General features: G+C 37.1%; 1 protein-coding gene across 1 annotated transcript in view; it reads right to left on the bottom strand.

The window, feature by feature from the left end:
* INTS6 (integrator complex subunit 6) overlaps positions 1-25,788 on the bottom strand; it is a 90,911-nt gene that overhangs the window by 12,848 nt on the left and 52,275 nt on the right. Inside the window, exons 5-9 of the mRNA XM_069063604.1 lie at positions 17,243-17,426; positions 8,356-8,481; positions 7,524-7,678; positions 464-616; positions 205-337 (exon numbers count right to left, since the gene is read on the bottom strand). Of these exons, the coding sequence (XP_068919705.1) occupies positions 205-337; positions 464-616; positions 7,524-7,678; positions 8,356-8,481; positions 17,243-17,426 (751 nt within the window). The remainder of the gene's footprint in view (positions 1-204; positions 338-463; positions 617-7,523; positions 7,679-8,355; positions 8,482-17,242; positions 17,427-25,788) is intronic.

Genomic DNA, 25,788 nt, shown 5'->3' with positions numbered 1-25,788 from the left:
ATAAACCTTTTCATTTTATAAAGATACAAGCAACTGTTACAGACTTCCTTTGATTTAACACATTTTCACTAATGTATACACTTCCAAAAGATGATCAAAGGTTAATCTAAGAAGAAAAATTACTAATAAAAACAAGTCTCAAAATTTGTTTTTCAAAAACTTTTCATACACTAAACTACAGGAAATTTCTTAAGTATTACTTACCTAAAAGAGGAAGGAGGACTGGATAATTATAAGGCATCACAAATAAATTGACACAATTCAATGCTGTACTAGCTTTCAAGTAACCAAAGGGATGACCAAGTTCACTATATTTTGCACTATTGCTCACATATACCTGTTAAAAGAGTCATAAAAACTTAGTAAAACTGATAAATATGGAATTTAAACTGCTACTGACTCATAAATTAAAAATTTCTAAAATTTATAATTTATTTCTAATTCACTGTAATGTTTAGCTTACCTGCCAACAGGTTTGAGGGGATTTCCTTTCCAGGATAAACTGAGTCAGTGGTGAAGGTTCTAATTCATATTTGTCAAAAGGCAGTTTATCAATAACCATTGGTTCACAGTCAGTACAAGAAAACTTCACCACAGGGTGTGATGTCCGAGGTGGCTAAACAAAAAGATAGGACCATCATCAAAACACTTAAACAAACAATTCTTGTCCATTCTCAATGAAAATACATAAAGAACAAGAAGGCTACATCAGTTATAAAATAATTGAATTGGTGTGGATAACCACTAATGGTCACTTCTAGCTCTCTATCTATCATCAATCTTATATAAATTTACTTATGACATTTTATAATGCAATTAAATTGCATATCCAGAGAGGAATAAAAGATAGTATTCCTTTCCACTTCCAAACATTTAAGTTTCTCTCCTTTCAATATTATTAATCTCTGTCTCCTAAAAATCCCAGTATAAGAGAAAACTTACATTTCATTGAAAAATCTTTTTTAAATTTACATGGGGGCAGAGGAGGAAGTGAGCAGGGAAGGAATCCTTCTGGATACTTAAGAGAGCGTTATTATATTAAAGAAATCACTAGGATAATTCTTCTGGAATTATTATCACAAAGCTGACTATAATTAATGACTATATTATAGCATATAATATATGCTTATTAACAATGGACCTATAAGGTAATGAAAACCACAAAGCAAAATTTCTACTGCCTGTGTGGTGGCAACGGTGACCTAATCAGGAAAGCAGAATCTAAGTGATAACTTGCTATCAAGTATTTGTTCCTAATAAAAATTCAAAATATTTGACTTATGGACAAAACAGGAGCTGTTCATTATGTTTTTAAAGTTCACTTTTTAACTACTGTCAAAACCCATGAAATCTCTTGCTGTGATCAGAAAGCAGAATGCATATGCTTTACTAACAACTAGGAACAATGAAAGACATGGACTGTTCTTTTCAAAGGCAGTAAATATACCTAAATTATTATCTAAAACAAAATTACTTTCCTGAGGTAGATAAAAGGCACTGACTTTTCCTGTGGGCATACTCATAAAATAGACTAAATAGTGCACTTTATATTTTAGTGCCTATTTTCAATGACATCACTGAAACCTGTAAATGACTTAATTGAAATCTTTTTTCCATGTCTAATAAACCTGACAAGACTAAGACTGTAGGCTTCTGGAGGGAAAGATCAGCCACAGCACCTAGTACGAAACAGGTGCCGAATAAATTTCTTCCTAATCTTCTTGCCTCAACCTCCCTCTTTCCTCTGGGCAATCCCATCTCAGTCACTGTAGTGCCTACGGATGCAGTTACCTGGACCAAGCCAAGGTCAGCAAGCTGCTCCCATTTGATCTCCTTGTCTATCTCCCTTTTATTGGTTACATTTATTAGGTCCTTCCCAGTCCTTGGCTGGGCAGAGAAAGATATAAGCAACATAGTAACAGGACAACTCTAGCTTCTTTCTGTTGTCAGTTACCTCATCCACTCACATCAGCAGACTTCTTGTCACTTCTTTGATGTCTGATCCACCTCTTTTCCCCCTCAATATAGCTCCCCCCCAACACACACACCATTTTCATTGTCTTTTAGTTTTCCTCAACTCTCTAAATATTATCCTCCCCCTCACTTCATTTCTAGACATAAGCTCTTCAATCCAATCCAATGAGCATTCATTAAGCTCCTAGTATATGCAAGGTTCCAGGAATAAAAAAGCCAAGATGAAAACCTGTTCTGAGACAGCTCTGCCTGGATGTTGCCTCTGAGAACCTGATCATCCTTCCCCACTTGGTACCTCCAAGCTCTGTACTCTTCCATTAATGGAATCACCATTCTCCTAGTCACTCAGTCTCGAACTATCAAGAGACACTTTTTACTCTTTCTAGATCACTGTATTTAAGTAACAAATGCTATAAAATCTTCTTTTGATACACCATTTCTACCTTTCCATTCCTTCTGCCATGTCTGCTTCCCAGTCTCCAGTCCCCATCTTTTTTTCCCTCCCAATAATTAACATACAAAATCCTCCAGCTTACAAAAGTAGAGATCTTCTCTTTCCCACTAAAAAAGAAACTTAAATGGCTTCTCAGTATCTACTGAATAAAGTCCAAACTCCTTAGTCTTTCAGATTGTGGGTCCATATAATATCCCATCATAACAGTCGACCAATGTCTGCACATCAACACAAAACCCATGCACCTACCACACTGGACTCATATAATTCTAGAAATAATACCTCTCTTTTCCATACCTTTGCCCACACTGTTCCCTCTAACTTGGATATTGGATCTAAATTCTGTCTGTGGAAATAGTAATTCAAGACCCAACTTAAATAAAATTTGATTTACAATCACCTCTGATCAACTCCAATGGAAGTGATCTCTGTTCCCTTTTCTCACCTCCTATTGTATTTTGTATCACTCTTACAGTACAAGCTGACTCAAAACTATTTGTTTATGTTTTATCTGGAAAGAATATTTGAGTCTAGGCCTAGGCTGTGCCACTAACTTGCTATGTGATCTTAGGAAAAATGATTTATTTTTATGAATCATAGTTTTCCTCATCTAAAAATGAAATTATGATAGTTTTTAAGATTCCCTTCTCTCCTTCCAACTTTGGGATTATATGACTTTACTAAATGATATGCTTCCTGAGCACAAAGACCTTCATTATCTACTTCCTAAGCACAGATCTACCTTTGATGCCATCTGGTATCCCTGTTTTTACCCTACATATATGAACTCAACAAATACGCCAGTTATGACTGACCTTGAAAACACTATAATGCAACCAAAATACAATAGTGCAGGTATTTCTGATTATTCAACCACATGAAAAATGCAACAGATTCATAAAAGGATCATAAAGTAATTAACATTAAATAATCGAGGGCAACTGAGGAACTTTCCTTTTGAAGACAAACTAAAATAACTTGGAAGTTTAAATGTTAGCAATGCTGATATGGCGTCAAAGAGGAATAACGGAACTTTCTGTAGTCACCTGTGATCTTACTAATGACCAATACAGACCCACTCAGGGAGAGGCTGAGCAGTGTACTGGAGAGAACTGCAAGCATGGATCTGCATTTGGTAGTTTCCACACTGAGATTCCAATAGGAAAATTTCAGGTCCAGAGCCACCCCCAAATTAACAAAATAATTCAATCTAGTTTACTATAAAAGCACATCCCTATATTCAAAATAACAAACTATGCAAAATTATTTCATAGCTATTTATAGTCTTGTCCCATACTTACTTTCTATCCTACCATCCCACTATCTCAACACATAACTGTCTTCCTACCAAATAGGTTAATAAATGGGTACATAATAATATGCACAAAACTTCACTACACATGGAAGATATTTCTAAAGGAATTTAAAAACATATCTTCAATTCAGTTTACTTATTACCCGTTAATTTTATATTAGTATCAATTAAAAAGCAGAGATCTATGATAAATTTGCATCTACATACTTTTTCAAAAATGAATAAGACTTACATATAAATTATTATTGTTATATGCTCATTTGTTGGGGATGTTACAGAAGGAATTCTCAGTTAAGGACTGAAGTGTCCTGTTGCACCAGGTGAACTGTTAAGGTCCCTTCCAACTTTAAGATTCTGTGATTTTTTTTTTAATTAAACAACCCAGATTAAGAGTGAAATGACAGAAACTAAAGTCTAAATATTGTCACATAAGAAGAGAAAACTAGGATTGTTACAGAAGAACAAGATATTGTAAGCACAGAACTTGTAGTTGGAGGACCTATGGTCAAATACAGGCCCTACTACTTTTTTATCAATGTGAACAAGAAAAAGCACAATCTTCCTAGTCTTGGTTTCGCCATTAAAAAAAAAAAAGAGGGTGTTGAACTCAAAGGTTCTTCCAGAGTCATATCCTCCATCTTATGGATATTGATTCTATAATCTTATGGAACTCAACTCTTCCCACCATTTCTCTTTCTCAAGCTGCCTATTAATAACTACCACTAACGTTTGTTAAATCGTCACTGTAAGAAGCACAATGAATAAAGGAGGATCTGATTGGTTAGAAGACTTCTAACATCCTTTCCAATGTTAAGTATGATTCTATGATGTTCCAAACAGTGACTCTGCTCCTCCATCTTGAAAGATTATTCAATTCATATATCAGAGTTACATGAAAAGAAAATGTTAGGAAATGGGAGGGATCATCTAATCTTATAATTTTATAAGACTAACAGAAAAGGTACTTGACTAAAATCATACAGTTAAGTAAATAAAAAATAATGGGGAGGGGTGGGAAGAGGAGGAACCAGGCTTCCAATTCCCAATCCTGAAATATTTCACTATACTGGTTCCACTAACACAATGACAAGGAAACCTTTTCCTGCTATGGGAACGTAAACAAAGGGTAAAGAAAATGACGGCATCATTCCACTAAGTGTAACTTTTAAATCAGAGAATTTCTCACTTCCAGCTAATAGATGTCGCCATGGAAAATAAGATGAACAACAGCTCTCATTCAAATATTCTCCCTTATTTACATACAATGCTTATTAAAAAACGGTCACCTTTGCTCAGGATGATATAATGGAATGAATACTATACTGAGAGAAAGCAATTTTAGTGCCAAATAGAATGTTCTGGGTGCTGACAGCTTTGCTACTAGTTACTATGTTATCTTGGATAAATCATTTAACTTCCATAAAGTGAGGCAGCAGGTGTCTCTTTCGGTTCTGACAGTCTATCATAGGTGGTACATTTTATATATATGTATATACACACACACACGAGCGCAAGATGAAAAGTACAGAACTAAGACAATAAAAGGCTTTAAGAATAAGAGGTCACATATGATAGGCAAGTGCTTATATCACTGCATTTATAAGACATAACCCTTCATTCTGGATCTTTCAGTTTTGATTTACTTATATTTTCTTTCAAGTAAAAAAAATATTTGAAAATTTGAACCAAGTAATTCTTCCCAAATATTCTCTTTTCTTTCTTAACATCTTTTTTAAAAATAATTTTTGAGTTCCAAATTCCACTCCCCTTCTGTTCTTCCCTCCTTGGGAAGGCAAGCACCTTTATAAGGTTTGAGCTTCATAGAGACCAAATCATATAAATCTTAACCTCTATACATGAAACAAAAAGAAAAAAGACAGTAGCAGCTATATGCAAGAATAGCTTGTAGGTTTCCTTGGAGAGGCACATTTATGAGTTGACGGAGATGGTTTTATCAGGCATCCACAGGTAAAAATAAACATCATTTCACAGGAGACTTGGTCATCTCCTATTACATTATTCATGATAAATATCTGCAAAATAACCACCAGGAAAATAATGGTAGTTTATGGAGCAACATCTATTGCAGCATCCACATTTAGACTCTAAAATTACAGTCCCTGATGTGCCATACAAGGAAGTAGAAACAGCACTAAGGAAAGGTAGGATGGGAAGATGATAAACTGGTCTAGACCAAAGCTTCAAGGGTCCAAGCTGGAGTAAATACAATTTTGAGAGCATCAAGAGAATGACCCTCAAGATAACTGAAAAAGGGGAAGAGTAACAAATTCTTGGAACAATCATGGACTTTTCTTCAAATAGGGTATATGAGAAAATACCATCAATTACTAATTCATCTGCTTACCTTCCAAAATGATCAATTCCTGGCCACCAGCTTCAAACTATGTGGTCTACATTCAATCAAACAAATCCTCCTTCGCCCTCATTCCCCCTACTATACTATATACTATTAATGAAAATGGAAATTGTACCTGCCTTGCCTGTTTATATATTCTACTATTTAGCTGGGGGAAGGGTGGGGATTATTTTAAATTTAGATGAAGCGATTACAAATTACTTGTCTCAATTTACAAAGTACCTTTGGGTAATTCCTAGGATACTAGAGAATACTCAGAATTATTTCCTTAGTCTTTCTTTAACTTACTATGTCAAACATAGGATCACATCCATACAAATATGTCCCCAAAATGACATGTCCTTGAAGGGTATATACATGAGTAGAAAGATATGTCTACATGTTTGTCATTCAGCCATTTTTCAGTCATATCTAAATCTTTGTGACCCTCTTTTTGGGTTTTCTTGGCAGAGATACTAGAGTGGTTTGCCATTTCCTTCTCCAGCTCATTTTATATATGAGGAAAATGAGGAAAACAGGGTGAAGTCACTTGCCCAGGGTCACACAGCTAGAAGTGCCTGAGATCATATTTGAACTCTTAAAAAAGAGTGTTCCTGACTCCAGGCCAAGCACTCTATGCACTATGGTACCACCTAGCTGCCATGTGTCTGCACATATATGCACACAAATACACAAACAAAACCTTCTAAAGCTATTTATCAATCTCCGATTATTGTCTAAAAACTCTTCCTAACAATGAGAATCTCAAGAATACGAGGTTCTCCCTCAGAAGGTCACAAGTCCCATTCTCCTGGATGAGCACTTACCACATGTGCTGCAGAGGGGAGATTTGGACCAGATCCTTCTGAGGTACATTCTAATAGTGATTTAGTGAAATTTCAAAAATATTTATTTCCATTCAAAACTAAGTTGTGTTCCAGCATAGCATAACTACTATCTTCATTTTCATTACCTAAATTGTAAACTCAGAATTTGTAGAAGTGAAATCTGGTTGTGTAGATGAGGGGAAATATGGCCTATTTTTGGACTAAAACAATAAATACTGAAATCAAGTCTTCATGTTTAAAATCCAGAGATCTAAGGAGAATACATTTGCATTTGGGGTCATGTATCCAGATGTCAAAAGTAAAAAATCTTAAGCACAGTTTTAGTTTCTAAAATATAAAGATTACTCTTTCCTATAATTACTCCATAATGAACAATTTGATGTACTAATTATTCTTCAAGATCTTATTGTAAAACTTTGAACATCCTCTAATAGAATGTATTTCTCCCTCAAAGAGAACACACCCTTAACTTGTCTTCATTACATACACTGACCACCCACGATTTAAAACTACCAAGATGTAACAAGAAGAGATTTGTTTTTGTATGCTTCTCACCACACTATTTCTGACACTTACTAGTGTTGGAGAATTTTGATCTGGCCAAAAGGATTCTGGAACAGGCCAGTGACCTATTGGAACCCCAGTTTTAGGGTTTGGTCTGACGTAGATAAGCTTATGACAGCTGTGCCAAGGTTGAGATCCAAAAGGTCTTGATAGTTCTGTCTGTCCATCTGTAGTTAAGAAAGTATAAAAGATGCATTTATCATTAAGAATTTGACACAAATTTAAATAGGAAAAGCAAAGTGACTATGAATCCCCTAACAATTTTTGCTACAATGTAAGATAATACTCAAAAAACAACTGAACAGTGAAACACTACCTCTATCATAGCTTAAATTCTCCACTACAACATTAAAGTCCTATGGTTACCAAACCTGCAAAATATATATTATCTTCTATTCCTAATAGATCACCTCTGCTGGCAACTTTCAGACTTCTGAGATAGACTCCTTACAGTCTCAAAGAATACAAAGGTAAAATTTTGCCTACTGAGTTCTGTCTCTTCACTCATGCATGCCTTTTAAAGTCGAAAAATCTTACCATTTATAGACCTAAGAGACTGAGAATGAGTCTAGATGAAGGCTGCATACAGGTAAGGAAGTAGATCTAACTAACAGTCAAGGCTCATCTCCAACCTTTCAAACCCAAAGAAATGAATGGTTTCCCCCCCCACATTGTCAATAACAAGTAAGTGGTGGAGAAGTCATTATCTACTTTATATAAACAAACTCTCTTGGTCACCATTAAAGTTTTAACATCTCAGTATACCGCCATCAAAATAATTTCTCAGTTCTAATTTTACAACTGATGATGTTTACTTTAAAATTCTACTGGGAAATTACAATACCTTCTATGGGGGAAGGATCTGGGCCTGCTTTTTCAAAGTTTATCACCACCCCACTTTGCACCTTTTGCACCAAGGACTCCAGACACTGATTAAGCATTCTTGGAGAACACACAGAATATGAGCGGCCTAAAATGCAAAAACAAGACAAAAACTAGTTAGCCATCAAAGTCCTTGCCTTTACGAGACAGATCAAGAGCTATAAATTCTACAAGGAAAGAGATGAAAACTTTTCTAAAATGCACCCTTCCCAGAGCTAAATTCCCTACTCTGACCATCCCAATCCTAACTAAAAGTAAATTTTAACTCATTTCTTTACTTTATACAAGAAAGGAAATTTTATAAACAATAAGTAACATTCACATCACATGAATTTTAGAAATTTTTACTAACTTAATTTTTGAACCAGCAACTGTGATCTCTCCACACCACAATCCTATCTATCACAAATTACATATACCTAATGCAAATTACAATTATTATGTGCAATATAATATATATTTTCCTTAATGGCTATATAATAATTAGATTACTTCTAATTCCTTGAAATATAAGCAAAATGAAACTTGAGGTATACCAAAGCAAGGAATATTCAATTCAATGCAACATTTACCATGTCAACTATGTGCATAGCAATGGGGGAAAATACAAAGTTATCTATAGATATAATTACGTTAACGCCTTAATGTACACAAAATGCTTTCCTTACAAAAATCTGGCAAGGTATACAGTGGACCCACTTATCTTCTTTATGCAGATGAGGAAACTATAGCTTAGAAAGACAATTACTTCTACTAATAAAAACTTATATTTACATAATGTTTTAAGGTTTGCAAAGTGCTTTCTATACATTATGTCATTTGATCCTCATAAGAACTCCTTGAGGTAAATGCTACAGATATTACCCCCTTTCAAGAGAGGAGGAAACCAAAGGTTTGATGAAGTCAGTCAACTCAACCACAGTCAGAGTAACATCTGAGGCAGGATTTGAATCTAGGTGTCCCTGCCTCCAGCACCTCTAACCTCAATGCCATGCTGCTGGCCTCCTAGAGCTACTGACTAGCTATGATAACAGTTAGCATAAAAAATCAGGATTTGAACCAGATCTCTACATTCCAAGTCCAGTGTTCTTCCAACTACATCAAAATACCTCAAAGAGATCAGTATAGTGTCAAAAGGATCACAGGTTTAGAGCAAGAACCCCAGCCATCCCCTTATTTTACAAATGAGAAAATTAAAGCAAAAAAGCCAGGTGCCTATGTAAGGAACACATGATATGGGTGGGATCTGATCCTGAGTGCTCTTTCCCTTTACACTGCCTCCTCTAAGTCCTTGCACTCACAGAGTTCGAAACTTGTAGGAGAACACAAATATCTATGGTAATGGAACGTGTGAGAACCAGAGAGGCAGACCGAGGAAGAAGGAAGGGGACATTTATATAGTACCTATTACGTGCCAGGCTCTGTGCTAAGCATTTTGCAAATATTATCTCACTGGGCCCTCCCAACAACCCTGGGAGGTAGGTGCGATTGTAACCCTCATTTTACAGTTGAGGAAAAGGCACACAGAGCTAAAGTGTCTTGACCCAGGTCACACAGCTAGTATCTGGAGCTGGATTTGAACTCATGTCTTCCTGACTCCAGATCTAGCACTCTATCCTCTATGCTACCTAGGTGCCTCTAATTTAGATGTAACAGAAGGAAAGTTTTTCAAGCCATTAAAACTACTCTGAAGTAGAATGTGCTGCCTCCAAAGATGGTTTTTATCTGTATCGATGGTCTTTTAGCTGAGACCAAATGACCACTGCTTGTAGAATTTCTTGTAAAGGTATAAATTAGGATGCATTGCCCTTGGAAGTCCCTTCCAGTTTTTAGATTCTGTTAAAAAGCTAGTAATAAATGATAATAGCTAAAATTTGTGTTAACAAACAAAAATGCATTTATTAAGCACTTACTGTAAGTGCCAGTCACTGTGCTTAGTGCTGGGAATATACACATAAGCAAGCAAGATGGTTCTTGTCTCCTGATACTTACATTCTAGTGAGAAAAGGGGAACTGGACATTAAAGTTTACACGCGATTTTCCTTACAACGACCCTGTGGTGTAAGTAATGCACCACCTCCACTTTACAAATGAAGAAGCACTCAGATATTGAGTGACCTTCTGAGAATTGTCAGAATTGAGACTGAAACTCAGGCCTGGTTCCAGGGCCAGTCCTCTTCATACCAGAGGTTCTTGCCTTTTTATGTTCTCTGGTGAAGCCAATGGACCCTCCTTTCAATATGAGGTTTTTAAATTCATAAAATAAAATACATAGGATTACAAAGGGAAATAATTATGCTGAAATACAAATATCAAATATTTTTTAAACCAAGTTCACAGACACTAGGTTAAGAACCACTTTCTATAGAGGACACTGAATGACAAGCTCTTTTATTCACCAGGTTACAAGATCACTGAAGGGTATATATGGCAGGCATTCACTGGTATTTCTTAAACTGAGGCAGCCACTCTGTGTCTTAGAGCTGCCTTCTTCCAAATCCCTTCTTCACCTTCGTTCTTTTCCTATGGAATAAACTGTCCTCTATGATGTCATTTATCCTTAGCATGAGTTTACATGTGAATAATTGATGTTAGCTGAGGCACACATGCACAAATACTTGTATATACATTTTGGGAGGGATTTCCCCCAAATTTAAGAGTATTTAAACTTCAGCCCTATCACAAATAAACTCCCCCTTTTGCATTCTTACTGGGTTCTTTGGATTCAATTACTTGAAACTTCAGGAAAACCTAAAACATCACAGTAGATCAAATAATGATCAAGAAATTAAATAAGCAACTACAAGTTGCTTTCTTCGATCTCAGAACTATACAAATATGTGTTCTAGAAGTACACAGGCAACAGAAAAGAGATCACCTACAGAAAAGCCAGCCCTCCTTGCTCAAGCCAACCATGTAATAATTTTTTTTAATTTTTTTAAAAAATTTTTTCAGATTGGCCAGACACATGTAGCCTACAAGGCTCTTCATCCTGAAATCAGTGGGAACAGAGTATTCTCCCAAAAAAGGCCCATGGTGTTTGGGAACCTACAAGGTAGGATGCAGGAGGAATCTTTAAGGGGACCAGTAGAGGCAGGAACCATAAGAAGCAGAGGCCAGTATGGGCATGGCAGCATGAAGACCAAGACATTCCTGACCCTTAGGACTCGGAACCTCACATATGCAGGCAGATCTAACCCTGTGAGGTAAAGGTTTTAGCACATGAACCTAATACAACAAGAAGCAAAAGATACAAAGGCTTACAATTAAAAAGTAACAACATACCTTATAAAACTAAGTATAAAAAAAGTTGACTTTTAAAGGAAGAAGATTTCAAACATTCCTGGGGAAAAGACTAGAATTTAGTAAGAGCTATATGATTATAACAGGCAGCATTAGTACAGCATATTAAAGTTTGCAAAGCATTTTACAAATATCTCATTTTATTCCCACAACAACTCTTGGAGGTAGATACTATTAGTATTATCCCTATTTTACAGATGATGAAACTGAGGCTGAGAAGTTAAATGACTTGCCCAGAATCACACAGCTACTCAGTCTCAGGATAGATCTAAACTTAGGTTCTCATGATTTCAGGTCCAGCACTCCATCTACTGTGTCACCCACATAACTCCTAAAGATAGTGAAGGAATAATATTCTAATATAGGAAGAAGTAAAGGTCCTTTCAGAAGTTTAATGCTTTCAAAGTTTATCTAGAGAGTTAAATAAGAAAAAGACAATATAAAGGTAGACTGGTTCAATTCTGAGAGTTTTAAAGGCGGAAGAAGAGAAGGTGAAAAGAGAAAGAGAAAGAGTGCAACTTACTACTTCTCATAATTGAGGTGCATGTGAATTGTTCAGTGATTTCAGATGTGTCCAACTCTTCATGACCTCATTTGAGGTTTTCTTGACAAAGATAATACTAGAGTAATTTGCCATTTCCTTATGCAGCTCATTTTTCAGTTGAGGAAACTGAGGTAAACAGACTTAAGTAACTTGCCCAGGGTCAAAAAGCTATTAAGTGTCAGAGGCCTAATTTGAATTCAGGTCTTCCTGACAACAGGCCTGATGCTCTACCAGGGGTGGGGAACCTGTGGCCTAGAGGCCAAATATTCCTCCACCCTGAGCTATCCAAGTGCTGCCTAGCTGCCCTGCATAAGAATAAGAGTATACAAATATGGATCAAAGAATGGTGAAGAGGGGCAATCAGATGAATCTCACTCATCTGAAATTAGGGATTCAACTAGGGATTAAAATGGTAAAAAAAAAAAAAAATCAAACCCTGAAACTGCTGAACAAATTGTGGCAAATGAAGGTAATGGAATTTAACTGTGTTGTAAGAAATGACAAAAAAAGATTTCAATGACTCCTGAGAAGCAGGACGTGATGCAGAGTTAAGGGAGCAAGAGCAAAACCATAGTTTATACAAGGATGATGACACTGTAAAGTACTCTGATCAAAGTGAGGCTTAGAATGTGACACATCTATCTTAGAGAAGTGATAGGCTCAGAGTGCAAAAGGAAACACACATTTTTTCACTTGGCCATTATGTGATTTTTCTTTGCGTTTATGTGTTACAAGGTTTATTTTTTCCCTTCTGCTTTGAGAAAGAAGGGGAAGAATCTGGAGAGCAGTGATGGTGATGGGGGGGGAGGAGAGGAGAAGAGAATGAATTTTAAAGAAAGCCACTGAAATATTGCTTAGAAGTACATGAGAGAACATAAGATAACACAGGCAAGCAGGATAGTTTTGAAGATAGTGGAGAGAATTTAGTAAACTATTTTTTAAAGCAAGAAGTGTGAAATAAGAGATAGTTTCATATATAGCCCTCTTTTTGTATTCTTCTGTGTAGATGAAAACAGTCATTCTTTTGGAGTTTAGCTCAATATTAACAATGAAATAACACTAGACATCAAAAAGGAGATTCTAACATACATTTCTTAAGTAGATATTTGTAGGGTAAAATTACTGGAACATAGCTCAAAAAGCCCAGGAATCTGGAAATCTGCCTAATAATCATTAATCCAAACCTTATTATTTTAGCTGTTATAAAGTCAATAGAGGCTGCGTCCTTTTCACAAATGCAGTCAACATTAGTTGAAAGACATGATATTAAAGTTCTCAAAGTAGTCGTAACCTATGCATTTAGCATATATGACCTTTAGCAAAAGGTTATTTTGAAAAATACAAACTTGGCAGTCAATAATGAAACACAAACTCAAAGACAGCTTTGCTTAAGGCCTGCCGTTAGTATAGATTAAAAACTATATCTGTGTTGTGACTAGTTCATTGACTGTCATGGTGAAAACAAATTAATAAAATTAACTTTACAAAACCAAACTGGTTTGGAAATAGAGCTCCTGTACTCAAATGATGGTGTTGTTATCCAAAATATATGGGGTTCATGTGTGGTAGAGGAGGACTGGCCATATGTATAGCATTAATAACATTTAAACTTTGTACTATATAGTGACATCAGCAGATGCTGCTGAATTCACATAAGGCCTCTACTATTTCACTATAACTTGTTTCATCATAATTCTATATGTATTAGTTAACTATTGGTTCTATACAGCACAGACCTTAACGCCAGTCACAAGAGATTGGTAAGTAGCATTTTACTTTTACAAATGTGTCAAAATATTAAAAATGAGCTATAACCACTTCAAAATTTTTATAAACCACCATTTGTCTTATGAGAGCACATTAAACCAAATTTTAAATAAACTTGTCTCAATATACTCCAACAGTATGCCAAATTTAATCAAAATCAATTAATAACTTAAAGTTATGAAGAAATTTTGATAAGAACACACAAAATGCTAAATCTTAAAAGTTAAGCCTTCACTTGGTTTGGTCAATGGTAGCTCTCATAGACCAGAGCATGCACAAAAATGCATAGCCCAGAACAAGGCCCTCTTAAGTGTGTAAATTCTCGAGTAACACTGTAATTAAATCTAGGAAAGCAAAATTAGAAAAATTCTAATTTTTGAAATGAAGTTAATTTCAAATGAAAGGCTAAAAGATGAATTTCTCTAACCTAGGAAAAGTTAGGGTTAAGCCTTTTAAAACCTTCCCATACATAAAAGGTGATGAAAAGTAGCTTTCCTCTATTTCCATTATTGTCAATATAACTAGAAGAATCTATTAGATTTTAAAACAATTTTCTAACATCCTATGGTTCCTGAGAGACTAAAATACAGGGCCAGGGAAGGTTGCAGAATCATCTGCTTTGGAGGTTAAGCAAGAATTAAACCCCAAAAAAGGGGACGTAAGAGATAGTTAGTTAGCAAAAATTGTTTTGATACAGAACTGACTGTGGAAGAGAGTGGGGGTAGGAACATGCATTTATTAAGAGACTGTGTGCCAGACGCTGTGTTAAGAACTTTATAAATATGATCTCACTTGATCCTCACTACAATCTTGTGAGGTAACTTCTATTTTATCATCTCTATTTTACAGCTAAGGAAACAGAGGCAGAGATATTAGGTCACTTCCCCAGGGTCACAGTTAGCAAGTGTTTGAGTCACATGTCTTCCTGACTCCAGGCCCAATGCACTGTCCACTATGCCAGCTAGCTGCCTAAGTGGAAGAGAGATTTATTAGTAGGTAACCTCGAGCTTTTTTCTGGTCATTCTATGATTATGCCACTTTGTTACACAATCCTGAATTTATTTGAACCTTGTTGCCCAAAGTCACTCTGAATATTCTTATAATTTTACACTAATTCTGCAAAAAAAAAAAACTTGAGAAAAGTGCAGAATTTTCAACCTGTATGTATGACGTGTACAATCTTTGGGTTTTTCGAAAGGGATGGGGGGGGATGATGGAAGAAAGGGCAGGCTGGGGGGGGAGGGAAGTTGGAAACACCCACTTTTCAAAAGGGACAGGATCAAAGTAGAGAATAGAACAAGTGGGGGGTGGGATAGGAGGGAGGGAAATATAGTCAGTCTTTTACAATATATCTACTATGGTAATGTTTTGCATAGCTACACATGTACAACCTATACTGAACTGCTTATCTTCCCAGTATAAGTGGGTGACAAGGGAGGAAGGGAATGAATCTGGAATCTTTGGGTTTTTCAATTTAATTTAATTAAAAAAAAAAACTGAAAAGTTGTGTACATCTGAGGTAATATTATAAACACAATAAACAATTATTTAATTATTTGAAAAAAAAAAAAAGGAAGAGGCTGAACTATATGATCTCTAAGGTTTCTTCAGGCTCTAAATTCTATAACCTGAGGTTTCAAAAACTGTGTCAGGCCTGCAAACGGCTCGGGACAGTGCAAAATTCTTAAATATTATTGTATAACTTGTAAGGGAACAACAGGATGAGGCATGTGACAGACAGATCAAATCACCACACCACCCACTCCCCTGACCACCATTTAATAAGCAAGCCCGGTCAGTGGAAGGGACATCAATAACAATATCAACCAACTGCCACTGATAGGAAAGGTAATAATAGTAATAACAGATAGCTCCTGCTAGGTCAATCCAATCAGTTCCACCCCTACCCCAAACACTATTTCCAGCCTGAGACTAGGGAAGCAACCTTTGTAGAGGTTAGAAATAACAACTACCTCTTCAGGTGCTATAACCCTTGCCTTCTCTCCAGCCAAGTACTTGAAAAACAGAAAAGAAATTTGTCACCAAAGTCCTTGGAACCATCAAATGGTTCACCAACAGAGAATGAAATGTTTTTATTCATGGAAATGATATGGGCCTCAGACACTTAACACTTACTAGCCATGTGACCTTGGGCAAGTCACTTAACCCCAGTTGCCTTGCCTTCTCCCCTCCAAAAAGCAAAAAAAAGAAATGATATGAAAGATGATCCAAGCTAAGGGCTGCTTGGCCTCGAAAAAAGTTGTCTATATGTATTGTCTTCTCCTATGACAAAGTAAGCATTCTTGGGATCAAAGATTTTTACTTTTTCTAATTTGTATTGCCAGTGCTTTGCACTTGGCAAATGCTTAATAAATATTTTTTCATTCATTCACCCACATACACACACAAGCACACACAACAATTTAAGACACTGTGGTCAAGGTGAAGAGGTAAGGTGACAATAGTAGACCATCTGAGTATCTTAGACAAATTGATTCGTGACATAGTTTTGCAAACATCTCCTGACCACTGTAACCTTTTGAGTTATTTATTAATATCCACTGAGCATAATAATTAAGTAGTCTGATTTTTAAGTGGAACATAAGGTGGAAAGAGATTTTTACCTACCTCCTTTGTCTCTAAGACAAAGTATACACTTATGTTCTTGGATATCCTATTCTTAAAATATTTTCAATTATAAGTATTATGCGATGTTCTCAATGGTTCAATCCAATAAACAACCTTTACAAGAAGCTCTTCCATATACCAAATCTAACTTCAATGCTTCCAACTAATGTGGGAAGGACTCTCCCCCTTTATACAGATCTTCTTTTTAGGACTCACAGATTTAGATCTGAAGGTCGCTCAGAGGAATCTAACTCAACCCTTTCATTTTATGGATGAGAAAACTGAAACCCAGAGAAGTTAACTGACTTAACATGGTCCCCTGGATAGTATCAGAGAAGGGATTTGAATGCAGGGTTTCTGAGCCCAGAGTCAGGTTCTTTCCACCGCACCAATCTAGTAACTCTACATTGTAAATCTCATACTAGTTACCTAGTACTTATGAAAACTATCTAAGCACTTTGAATACTTCCATTTTCTAGTTAAGGAGCATGAAATACTGCTATTCAAATTGTCCATGCAAGCCCTCAGTGACTAGAGGAGTTTTTAAATGCTCTTAGGTTAGTGCCAACTAAGGGTTTTATTTTTCTTTTTTAATCAAAAACCTTACCTCCTGTCACCTCACACATTGGTGTGATTGCAGAATCATCTAGAGGCACACCTGTCAACTGCTCTGATTCAACAGCCATGGTGCCAGGCAACCGCAACACTAATGCAAAGAGTCTCTGATCCCAACGGAAAGGTTCCTTGGTCAATTCACTTCCAGGCAAAGGTGAATTAAGAGGTAAATGGAGCTACAAAGAAAAAAAGAAAATTACAGTTTTACAGTTCAAATAGTATGTTAATATAATATTAAGACACTCATAACACATAGCAAAATAGAAAATTAAATGCCAGGGGAAAAAATACTTTGCAAGCCTCACTTTGAGGACCTCTGCTGGGAAGTCTGATTTACTACAATGCTTCTGCTATCAAACTGATGTGCCTCATTTCATACAATTATATGTTCCTGAACTATTTGTGTAAATTTCCTATTTTAAAGCCAAACATGCATTAAATACACTAAAGTAACTTACTCACTTAAAGGAAACTTAAAAAATTTTAAGGGTCAAGAATTCTTCTGCACTGTAGATAATCATCTTCCAAATTTATCTGATTTTACTTTTTTCTCATTTCAAGATACAATATGTATGCTTACTATCCCTATAGATAATCTTTTGCTAAACCAAGAGTAAAGGATTTTTGACCTCACAAAATTGTCATTTAGGGACAAACTTGTTCTACATTGTTATAAGATTCATGTTTTTTCTGTTAATTTATCAGTTCCTGGAGAGGGATAAGCTGGGAGTGACAAGAAGCCAGTCCCTCCCTTCCTGATAATATCTACACCTTTCAAAAATCCCTTATTTTAAGAAAAGAGGTTGGTTAAAAGTTATTTTGATGCTATCTTTCCCCAAATACCCATGATAGCGGGATAATGCCAGCAAGACATTTCTCTATGTAAGATCGAAAGGCTGATACTTCATTACTGTCAGTTAGTGGCTACTGCTTATCACCATCTGGTTCAGTCAGATGGCAGTGGCGGTGGGGAGCAATGTAGAAGAAATATGGTCCAGGGTATACTAGCTAGATCCCTAACTCCACAGGCTCTTAGCTACTTCAAAAAGCAGTCAAAATCAATATGCCATTTTGGTCCTTCCCATTCCTGGTTATCCATGCATGAAAATGCCACAGGTGATGCAGAGTTCTGACCACCCCCCCCCCAATACCATCAATTCTGTAATTTGAGAAGGACCTGTGCCATATTCATGAGTCCTTTTCTTTGTAGCAGCAGTCTCTACAAAATTACAAATATAGGCAAGATGCACTGGATAAATACAAGGCCTCTATTTACTAACATAGATGCTCACAGCACATGGTATCTAGGATATGAAAAAGTTCCCAAAGACTTGATAGTTCAAGGTCTAGGTCAAGGGCAGGAAAAAGAACAAAATGAAGAAGACAGCAAAAGCAATGTCAGCATACAGTATACAGGAGAAAAATGGAATCAAGTCTACATAAATATTACGATATAAGGCAAAGTAAAAGTATAAATAATCCATAATGCAGGTAGTATAAATGAAAAGAATTAGGCTGATACAATGCTAAGTCTCCAGTAGTATATTCCCATAGACTAGACATTCAAATAACTGAAAAGCTAGAAAGGTCTAAAGAATACTTCCAAATAATAAACATCCACATAGACTGTATAGTATAATCTCAAGCTGTTTTGAAATTTAAAGATTTACTCATCTCAACAGTTGTCATTTCTTGGTTTTTCTGACTTCTTGTTATGCACTAACCAGAATTCCCAGAAGTATGTGGGCAGTCCAAAGGAAATAGTCAAGAAAAGAGTAAAGTCATACCACAAATCTCTGATCATCAATCATCAAGCATATACTAAGCATCTACAGCATCCCAGGGACTGTGCTAGGTGACAAAGGTAAGACAAAAAAAGAAACATTTGCTGATCTTATAGAGCTTACATTCTTTCAAAAGAGACATGTTTATAAACTTAATAATATAAACTATAAATAGAAGATAATAAGGGAAGAAGGGAGAAGGTCCCAGGAACAAGAAAGAACAGGAAGAATGAGGAGGAAATGCCACAGAGGATGGCATTTGGTTTGAGTCTGAAAAGAAAACTAGGGTTTTTTAAGAGGTGGAAGTACATTTCAAGGATAGGTGACAATCCATATAAAGTAAAGGCACAAAGATGGGAGATGGGTTGTCTTGAGTGAGGAACATCAAGAGGCCCAGTTTGGCTGGACTGTAGCAAAAAAAAATAAAGGAGTATAAGAAAACTGGAAAGGTTAGCTAGGGCTAGGCTTTTTTTTTTTTTTTTAAGCAATCGGGGTTAAGTAACTTGCTCAAGGTTACATGGCCAGGTGTTTCTGGGTGGGTGCTAAGTGTCTGAGCCCGGACTTGATCCCCAAGTCATCCTGACTCTTACTAGCCTGTGCTACCTGGCCGCCCCCTAGGGCTAGGTTTTAAGAGGCTTTAAATGCCCATGAGGTCTTTATATTTTATCCTACTGGCAAACAGACATAATTTAAGAATATAACTGACAATTGTATGGAGGATGGATTGGAAAGGGAAGAGATCTGAAGGCAGGGAGATGGCTTAGAAAATATTGCAATAGTCCAGGCAATTAGGGCTTGAACTAGGATCATGGCTGTGCAATTAGAGAGAAAGAAATGGATAGAAGAAACTTTGTGGCAATATAAATGTCAAAGAGGTAGGTAGGTAGCTCAGAGGATAGAGTTGGGCCAGGAGTCAAGAAGTGGTGTTGAATTGTTTCAGTTATTTCCAAGTCTCCATGACCCCATGTGGGGTTTTCTTGGCAAAGATACTGGAGTGGTTTGCCATTTCCTTCTCCAGCTCATTTCACAGATGAGGAAACTGAGGCAAAAAGGTTAAGTGACTCACGTAGGATCACACAGCTAGCTAGCAAGTGTCTCGAGGCCAAATTTGAATTCAAGTCCTCATGACTCCAAAGGAGTCTAGCCACTGCACCCTCTAGCTGGAGTCTGGAAGGCCTGAGTTCAAATTTGGCCCTGACACTTCCTAGCTGTGTGACCCTAGGCAACTCACTTAACCCTGTTTGACTCAAGTTCCTCATCTAGAAAATAATCTGAAGAAGGAAATCGCAAACCACTCCCCCATTGTCTTTGACAAAAAAGTCTCAAATGGATGTAACAAAGATCCAGATGGGGGGGGAGAGTGGAAGATACCTTTTTTTGTATTGCTTTAACAGCTTCAAAGGTAAATTATGTAATCCATAAAACAACAACAAAACCTTTTTATATCTTCTGCCTTAATACTTTTCCTTTTCTAAAAAAATTGTCAGTTATATTGAATGGCCCCCTAAATTCCCTCCCTGCTCCCAACACAGATGTGAATGAAGGCTTTTATAAGTCTCCCTGCGAGTTTTGAGACTGGTGCCAGTACCTGGGTAGGGGAGGTGCTTTACCTGTACACTGACTTAAGACCAGATTAAATAAAAGTGCACATTAAAGAAAAAAAGAGTCCCAACCAATAACAGAATCAGACACAATTGAACAACAACAAAAAAGTCAAGATTGGGTAACTGACTGGATATGTTTCAGGGCAACAGACAATGAGGAGCTGTGGATAGCTTTAAGGTTGCAAACTTGGATGGACTAGAAGAATGGTAGTATCCTCAACAGGAACAGCAAAGTTTGGAAGGAGGGTACATCCAAGGCACAAAAGATGAGTTCTCTTTCAGACATGTTGAGTCTGAATTGCCTATAGGATGTCAAGTTTGAAACATTCAATAGACAGTTGGGGATGTGCAATTTGATCTAAAAAAGAGATACTAGGTCAACATGTATGGAAGTCATCTTTGCTAGGTCACTTATGACCCCTAAAACAGATTTATAACAATGTTTCAGGAAATTCAAATTCCCCAGATCTTCATTTTTAAGCACAAACATTCCTTAGGTCTTAAAAATCAGGGGCATCCGGGTGGCTCTGCGAGTAAGAGCACCAGCTCCAATGTCGGGATGACCTGGAGATCAAATCCGGGCTCAGATACTTAGCACCACACCCAGAAATAACTGGCCTCGTAACCTTGAGCAAGTTACTTAACACTGCTTACTTAAAAAAAAAAATCAAAAAGATCTTAATGTCCACAATTTCTTATACATGGAATCCCAGGCAGGCAACTATCTGGACCAAGCTTTGATGCCATTCAAACAGCTAGTCCTTAAGTAGTAGAACCAAATCTCTTAAGACCAAGTGGCCATTTTTGAAAGCTGTCTGAAAACACGTAACTTCAAAATGATACTACTGACTGTGATATTTTAACGTGTAAGAGGGAACATCATCTTGGCTTACAGCTTTGCTTGTAACTAACTGCTTCCTAACCTAGAGAGCTAAAAAAGAAAACAATTTAGAATTTTTGCTATTATACAACTATAGCACTTTTAAGGTTTAACCTATTGTGTAATTAAGTGATTCCAATGAGAAATGAGTCAGATTCATACAAAACCCTCCAACTTTCAGGAACCCCAGGGGCCACCTAGTGGCCCTAAATAGGAATCCCCTCTACCAAGCAGACAATCAGACTTTGCTCCAAAATCTCCACCAAGAAGGCATCCATCACCTCTTGAGGTAGCAACTGTCTTCAGGCAGTTTCAAGTGTGTTAACCAAGGTTTTCCCTAACAGTAAACATACATTTACCTTTTTGCAACTTCTAGCCATTGTCTGCTAAGACCAAGAACAAGTATAATCGCTCTTCTTCCAAGAGACAGTCCTTCAAATAATTTCAGTAATGTTGCTCCTCTCCCCTTCCCCACTACTCCCATTCTAAAACCCATCCCACCAAATCTTCCCTTTTCTCATGCCAAACATTACCAATTCTTTCTGATGACTCTTAGGAGGCATGACCTTAAAACCCTTCATCCCTTTGGTTGTCCTTCTTCTGACACTGATGGGTGGATCATATGGCTTTCAGTGCCTAAAGTGGAGCACAATACTCCAGGTGTAGTCTGACCAGGCCAGAAGCTGGTCCGGTCTTAAACAAAGGCCAAAGTTGGGGCGGCCAGGTGGTGCAGCGAGTAAGAGCGTCAGGAGACCAGGGATTGGTTCCAGCCTCAGATACTTGGCACCCACACAAAATAACTGGCCATGTAACCTTGAGCAAGTTACTTAACCCCAATTGCTTAAAAAAACAAAAACAAAAACAAAGCCCAAAGTTGCAAAGGCTTTCTAGGCTACTCTATCACTCAGTAGACTCAGTGTAATGGAAATGCAAATTTTAAGATCTTCCCTGCCCCTAGGCCAAAGTGCACCTGGAGCCTAGGGTGGGAGGCTCCTTTTTTTCAGTAGTTACTTTTTGATTGGCCAGTGGGTCCAAAAGGTTGTTACATTCTCTGAGCCAGGAGAAGGCTATACTATATAAACCCTGATTTGAGGATTTGTTTTGGGGCTCACTTTGAGAAATGTTCTTTGATTTGATCAGATGAGACTCTGGGAAGCCGTTGTTGAGAGCCGCTCACCCCTCCCCCACTTTGAAAAACCCAGATGTTGATTTGGTATGGATGTAATGGTTGGACAGTTTGGAAATCTGTCTACTTGATCTGTTTCTGTCTTGATAATTCTGTCTGTATAATCTGAAGTTCAGGGTGCTGACCTTTTTCCCCTGAACTAGATAAGCGATACATATTTGACTGATTAAAGTAAGCTTGTTAACCCATTTTGAGTAGCTTTCCTTTATCAAAGCAGATCCAAGAACCTGTGCTGGCAGCCACCCTGGGGACGCTGGGGTGCTTGCTGATACACTCAGATGGAGCTCTCTTCACTTAAATCCCCAAATCATTTTCAGATGAATGACTGTCTAGCCATGCTTTCCCCACTCATGATACATGTTTTGAAGCCAAGTCTAAGATTTAATATTTATCACCATAGTTTATCTTAACTGATTTGTCCCAATGTTGAGATCTTTTTGAATTCTGATTATCATCCTATATGTTAACGAGCCCTCCTAGCTTCATGTCATCTACAAATTTGTTAAGCATGCCATGCCTAGGCCTTTAGTACAGGACCAAGCACATCTAGAACCCTGAACCCTGAGGTCCTCCTTTGGAGACATTCCTCTAAGAAGACATCAAAACATTAGGATGACTCCTTATTTAGATGTGGTCAGCCACTCATACAGCTCAAAATTCATTTAACTGCACTATTAACTAGCCCACATCTCATTTTCCAGAATTTCCACAAGAACAGTAGTATAAGAGATTTTTTCAAATGTTTTAGAAGATCTAGGCAAACCTTATCTAGAGCATTCCCTTTGACTTATTAGTCTACTAAATCTCTATAAAAAAGGAATAAGATTATTCAGTAAGGCATGACCTGGGTTTGATGAATTCATATTGGTTCCTTGTGTTCTCTACTTACTAGATGCCCACTAATAATCTCTTTAATAATACATTTGAGATTGTTTTCATCCAGTATTATCAATGTCAAAAATGAACATTTTAAATTTAATGTTTAAGTAACTCACATATATATTTAGTAAAAATAAATTAAGATTCTTTTTTAAAAAGCTATATATTTATTATAAGATGGGCATACCAAAACTAAACCAACATGCCCTTTTTCAATCACTTTAATATGTTTAAACTAATATCGCCAGTTACATATAACATCTAGCTGTATTCACACTGCTCAGAAAAAGGGGGATGGCTGGAAGTTATTAAAAACACTGGTAAAATCTGGTTTGGTTCTATAAACCCAATACCACCAAGTTAACCCTTTCCGCTGAAGTAGTACTTAAGAGCCAATGAAAGGAAGGAAGAGGAAAGTACTTCCTCTTCCTTTCTTCACTTACTACAACTGTTAAGGACCACAAGGAGGAGAAAACATAGAACGTATGAGTTTAGAATCTAAGGTCCATTAATTTAATGACTGGGAAAAAAATCAACATGATTTTCATTTTCAAAATGCCCACATGTAATAAGAATGTAAATTTTAAAGATCTTCCCTGCCCCTAGGCTAATGTGCACCTGAAGCCTGGGGTGGGAGGCTTGTTTTTCAGTAGATACTTCTTGATTGGCCAGTGAGTCAATAAGGTTGTTACATTCTCTGAGCCAGGAGAAGGCTATATAAGCCCTGATGTGTAGCTTTGTTTTGGGACTCACTTTGAGAAGTATTCTGTGATTTGATCTGAATTCTGGGAAGCCGTTGTTGAGAGTCCCCCGGCTTTGAAAAACCCAGAATGTGGAAACCCAGATGTTGACTGGGTATGGATGTAATGGTTGGACAGTTTGGAAATCTGTCTACTTGATGTTTCTGTCTTGATAATTATGCCTGTATATTTTGAGGTTCAGGGTGCTGACCTTTTCTCCTGAACAAGGTAAACGATATATGTCTGACTGATTAAAGTAAGCTTGTTAACCCATTTTGAGTTGCTTTCCTTTAACAAAGCAGATCCAAGAACCTGTGTGAGCAGGCACCCTGGGGACACTGGGGTGCTTGCTGCAACACCACATAAGGGATGAAATGTGTTTTAACTTTCATCATGTCAGCATTTTCATTAACCAAGTATACGGGTGCTAACACATAAAAATTAAAACGCTATTTTAAGAACTAATTTGACTCCAATTAAGATTGCCTATGCGAGTTATAGTTTTTACAAGGGCAGACACATGTTAGGATAACCAATTCATATTATCTTAGATTAACATCATTTCTACTTTAAAATTGGCAAAATAGCTCCATTCTCCGCTGTAGGTCATATCAGCACTCAGCTCTACCCCCTCCCCCCAAAGCCTTCCTTTCTTCCCTTGTAATTTTACTTCATGTTCTTCCTCTCCCCCCCACTCCCCACCAGAAATAGAAGGGAAATTTTCTTCTACACACACATACAGTAGAACACATTTCTAAATTTCAGAGACCCTAGCTGATGACAATTACATTATTAGTATAGCATTAACTGAGAAAATAAATGAAAAAAAGCTGCAATTAATTCCATTAGCTTGCATTTTCTTCAACACAAAACACAAAATCCCCTGGTTTGGCATTTAAAGCCCCCTTCACAAGCTAACTTATTACACACTGTGGGGTGGCAATGGGGAAAGGAATAAGCATTTATATGGTGCCTACTACATGCCAACCACTGTGCTAAGTGCTTTGTAAGGATCATTTCATTTGATCCTCACAACAACCATAGGAGATAGGTGCTTTTATCATCCCTGTTTTTACAAGTGAGGAAAATGACGCAGGTGGAGGTTCAGTGACTAGCCCAGGGCCACACAGCTAGGATGGGTCTGAGGACTGATTTGAGCTAAAGGCTTCCTGACTCCAGGCATTCCATTTGACTTTGATTTCATAGCAACCTACAACTAATGTTGACCAACAACTCCTTTGTATCGTGTTTCCCCGATAATAAGACACTGTCTTATTTTTTTTTTTGGCCAGAAAAACACCAGAGGGCCTATTTTCAGGGGAGGGCTTATTTTAATGAACATTGACAGCAATTTTAATAAACAGGTAAATGTGAACAAAAAAATGTGCCTTTATTCAATAATGAATAGCGCTCACTGCTGCAGCTCTGATTGGATGCAGCTTGGAGCGGCATGCGTTTCAGCGGG

Source organism: Petaurus breviceps, unplaced genomic scaffold, assembly GCF_028583685.1.
Source record: "Petaurus breviceps papuanus isolate PSGF00001 unplaced genomic scaffold, PetGlider_PUasm1.0 90594, whole genome shotgun sequence".
Classification (NCBI taxonomy): domain Eukaryota; kingdom Metazoa; phylum Chordata; class Mammalia; order Diprotodontia; family Petauridae; genus Petaurus; species Petaurus breviceps.
Note: the sequence above shows the minus strand (reverse complement) of the source record. Positions and strands in the feature narration are given on the sequence as shown.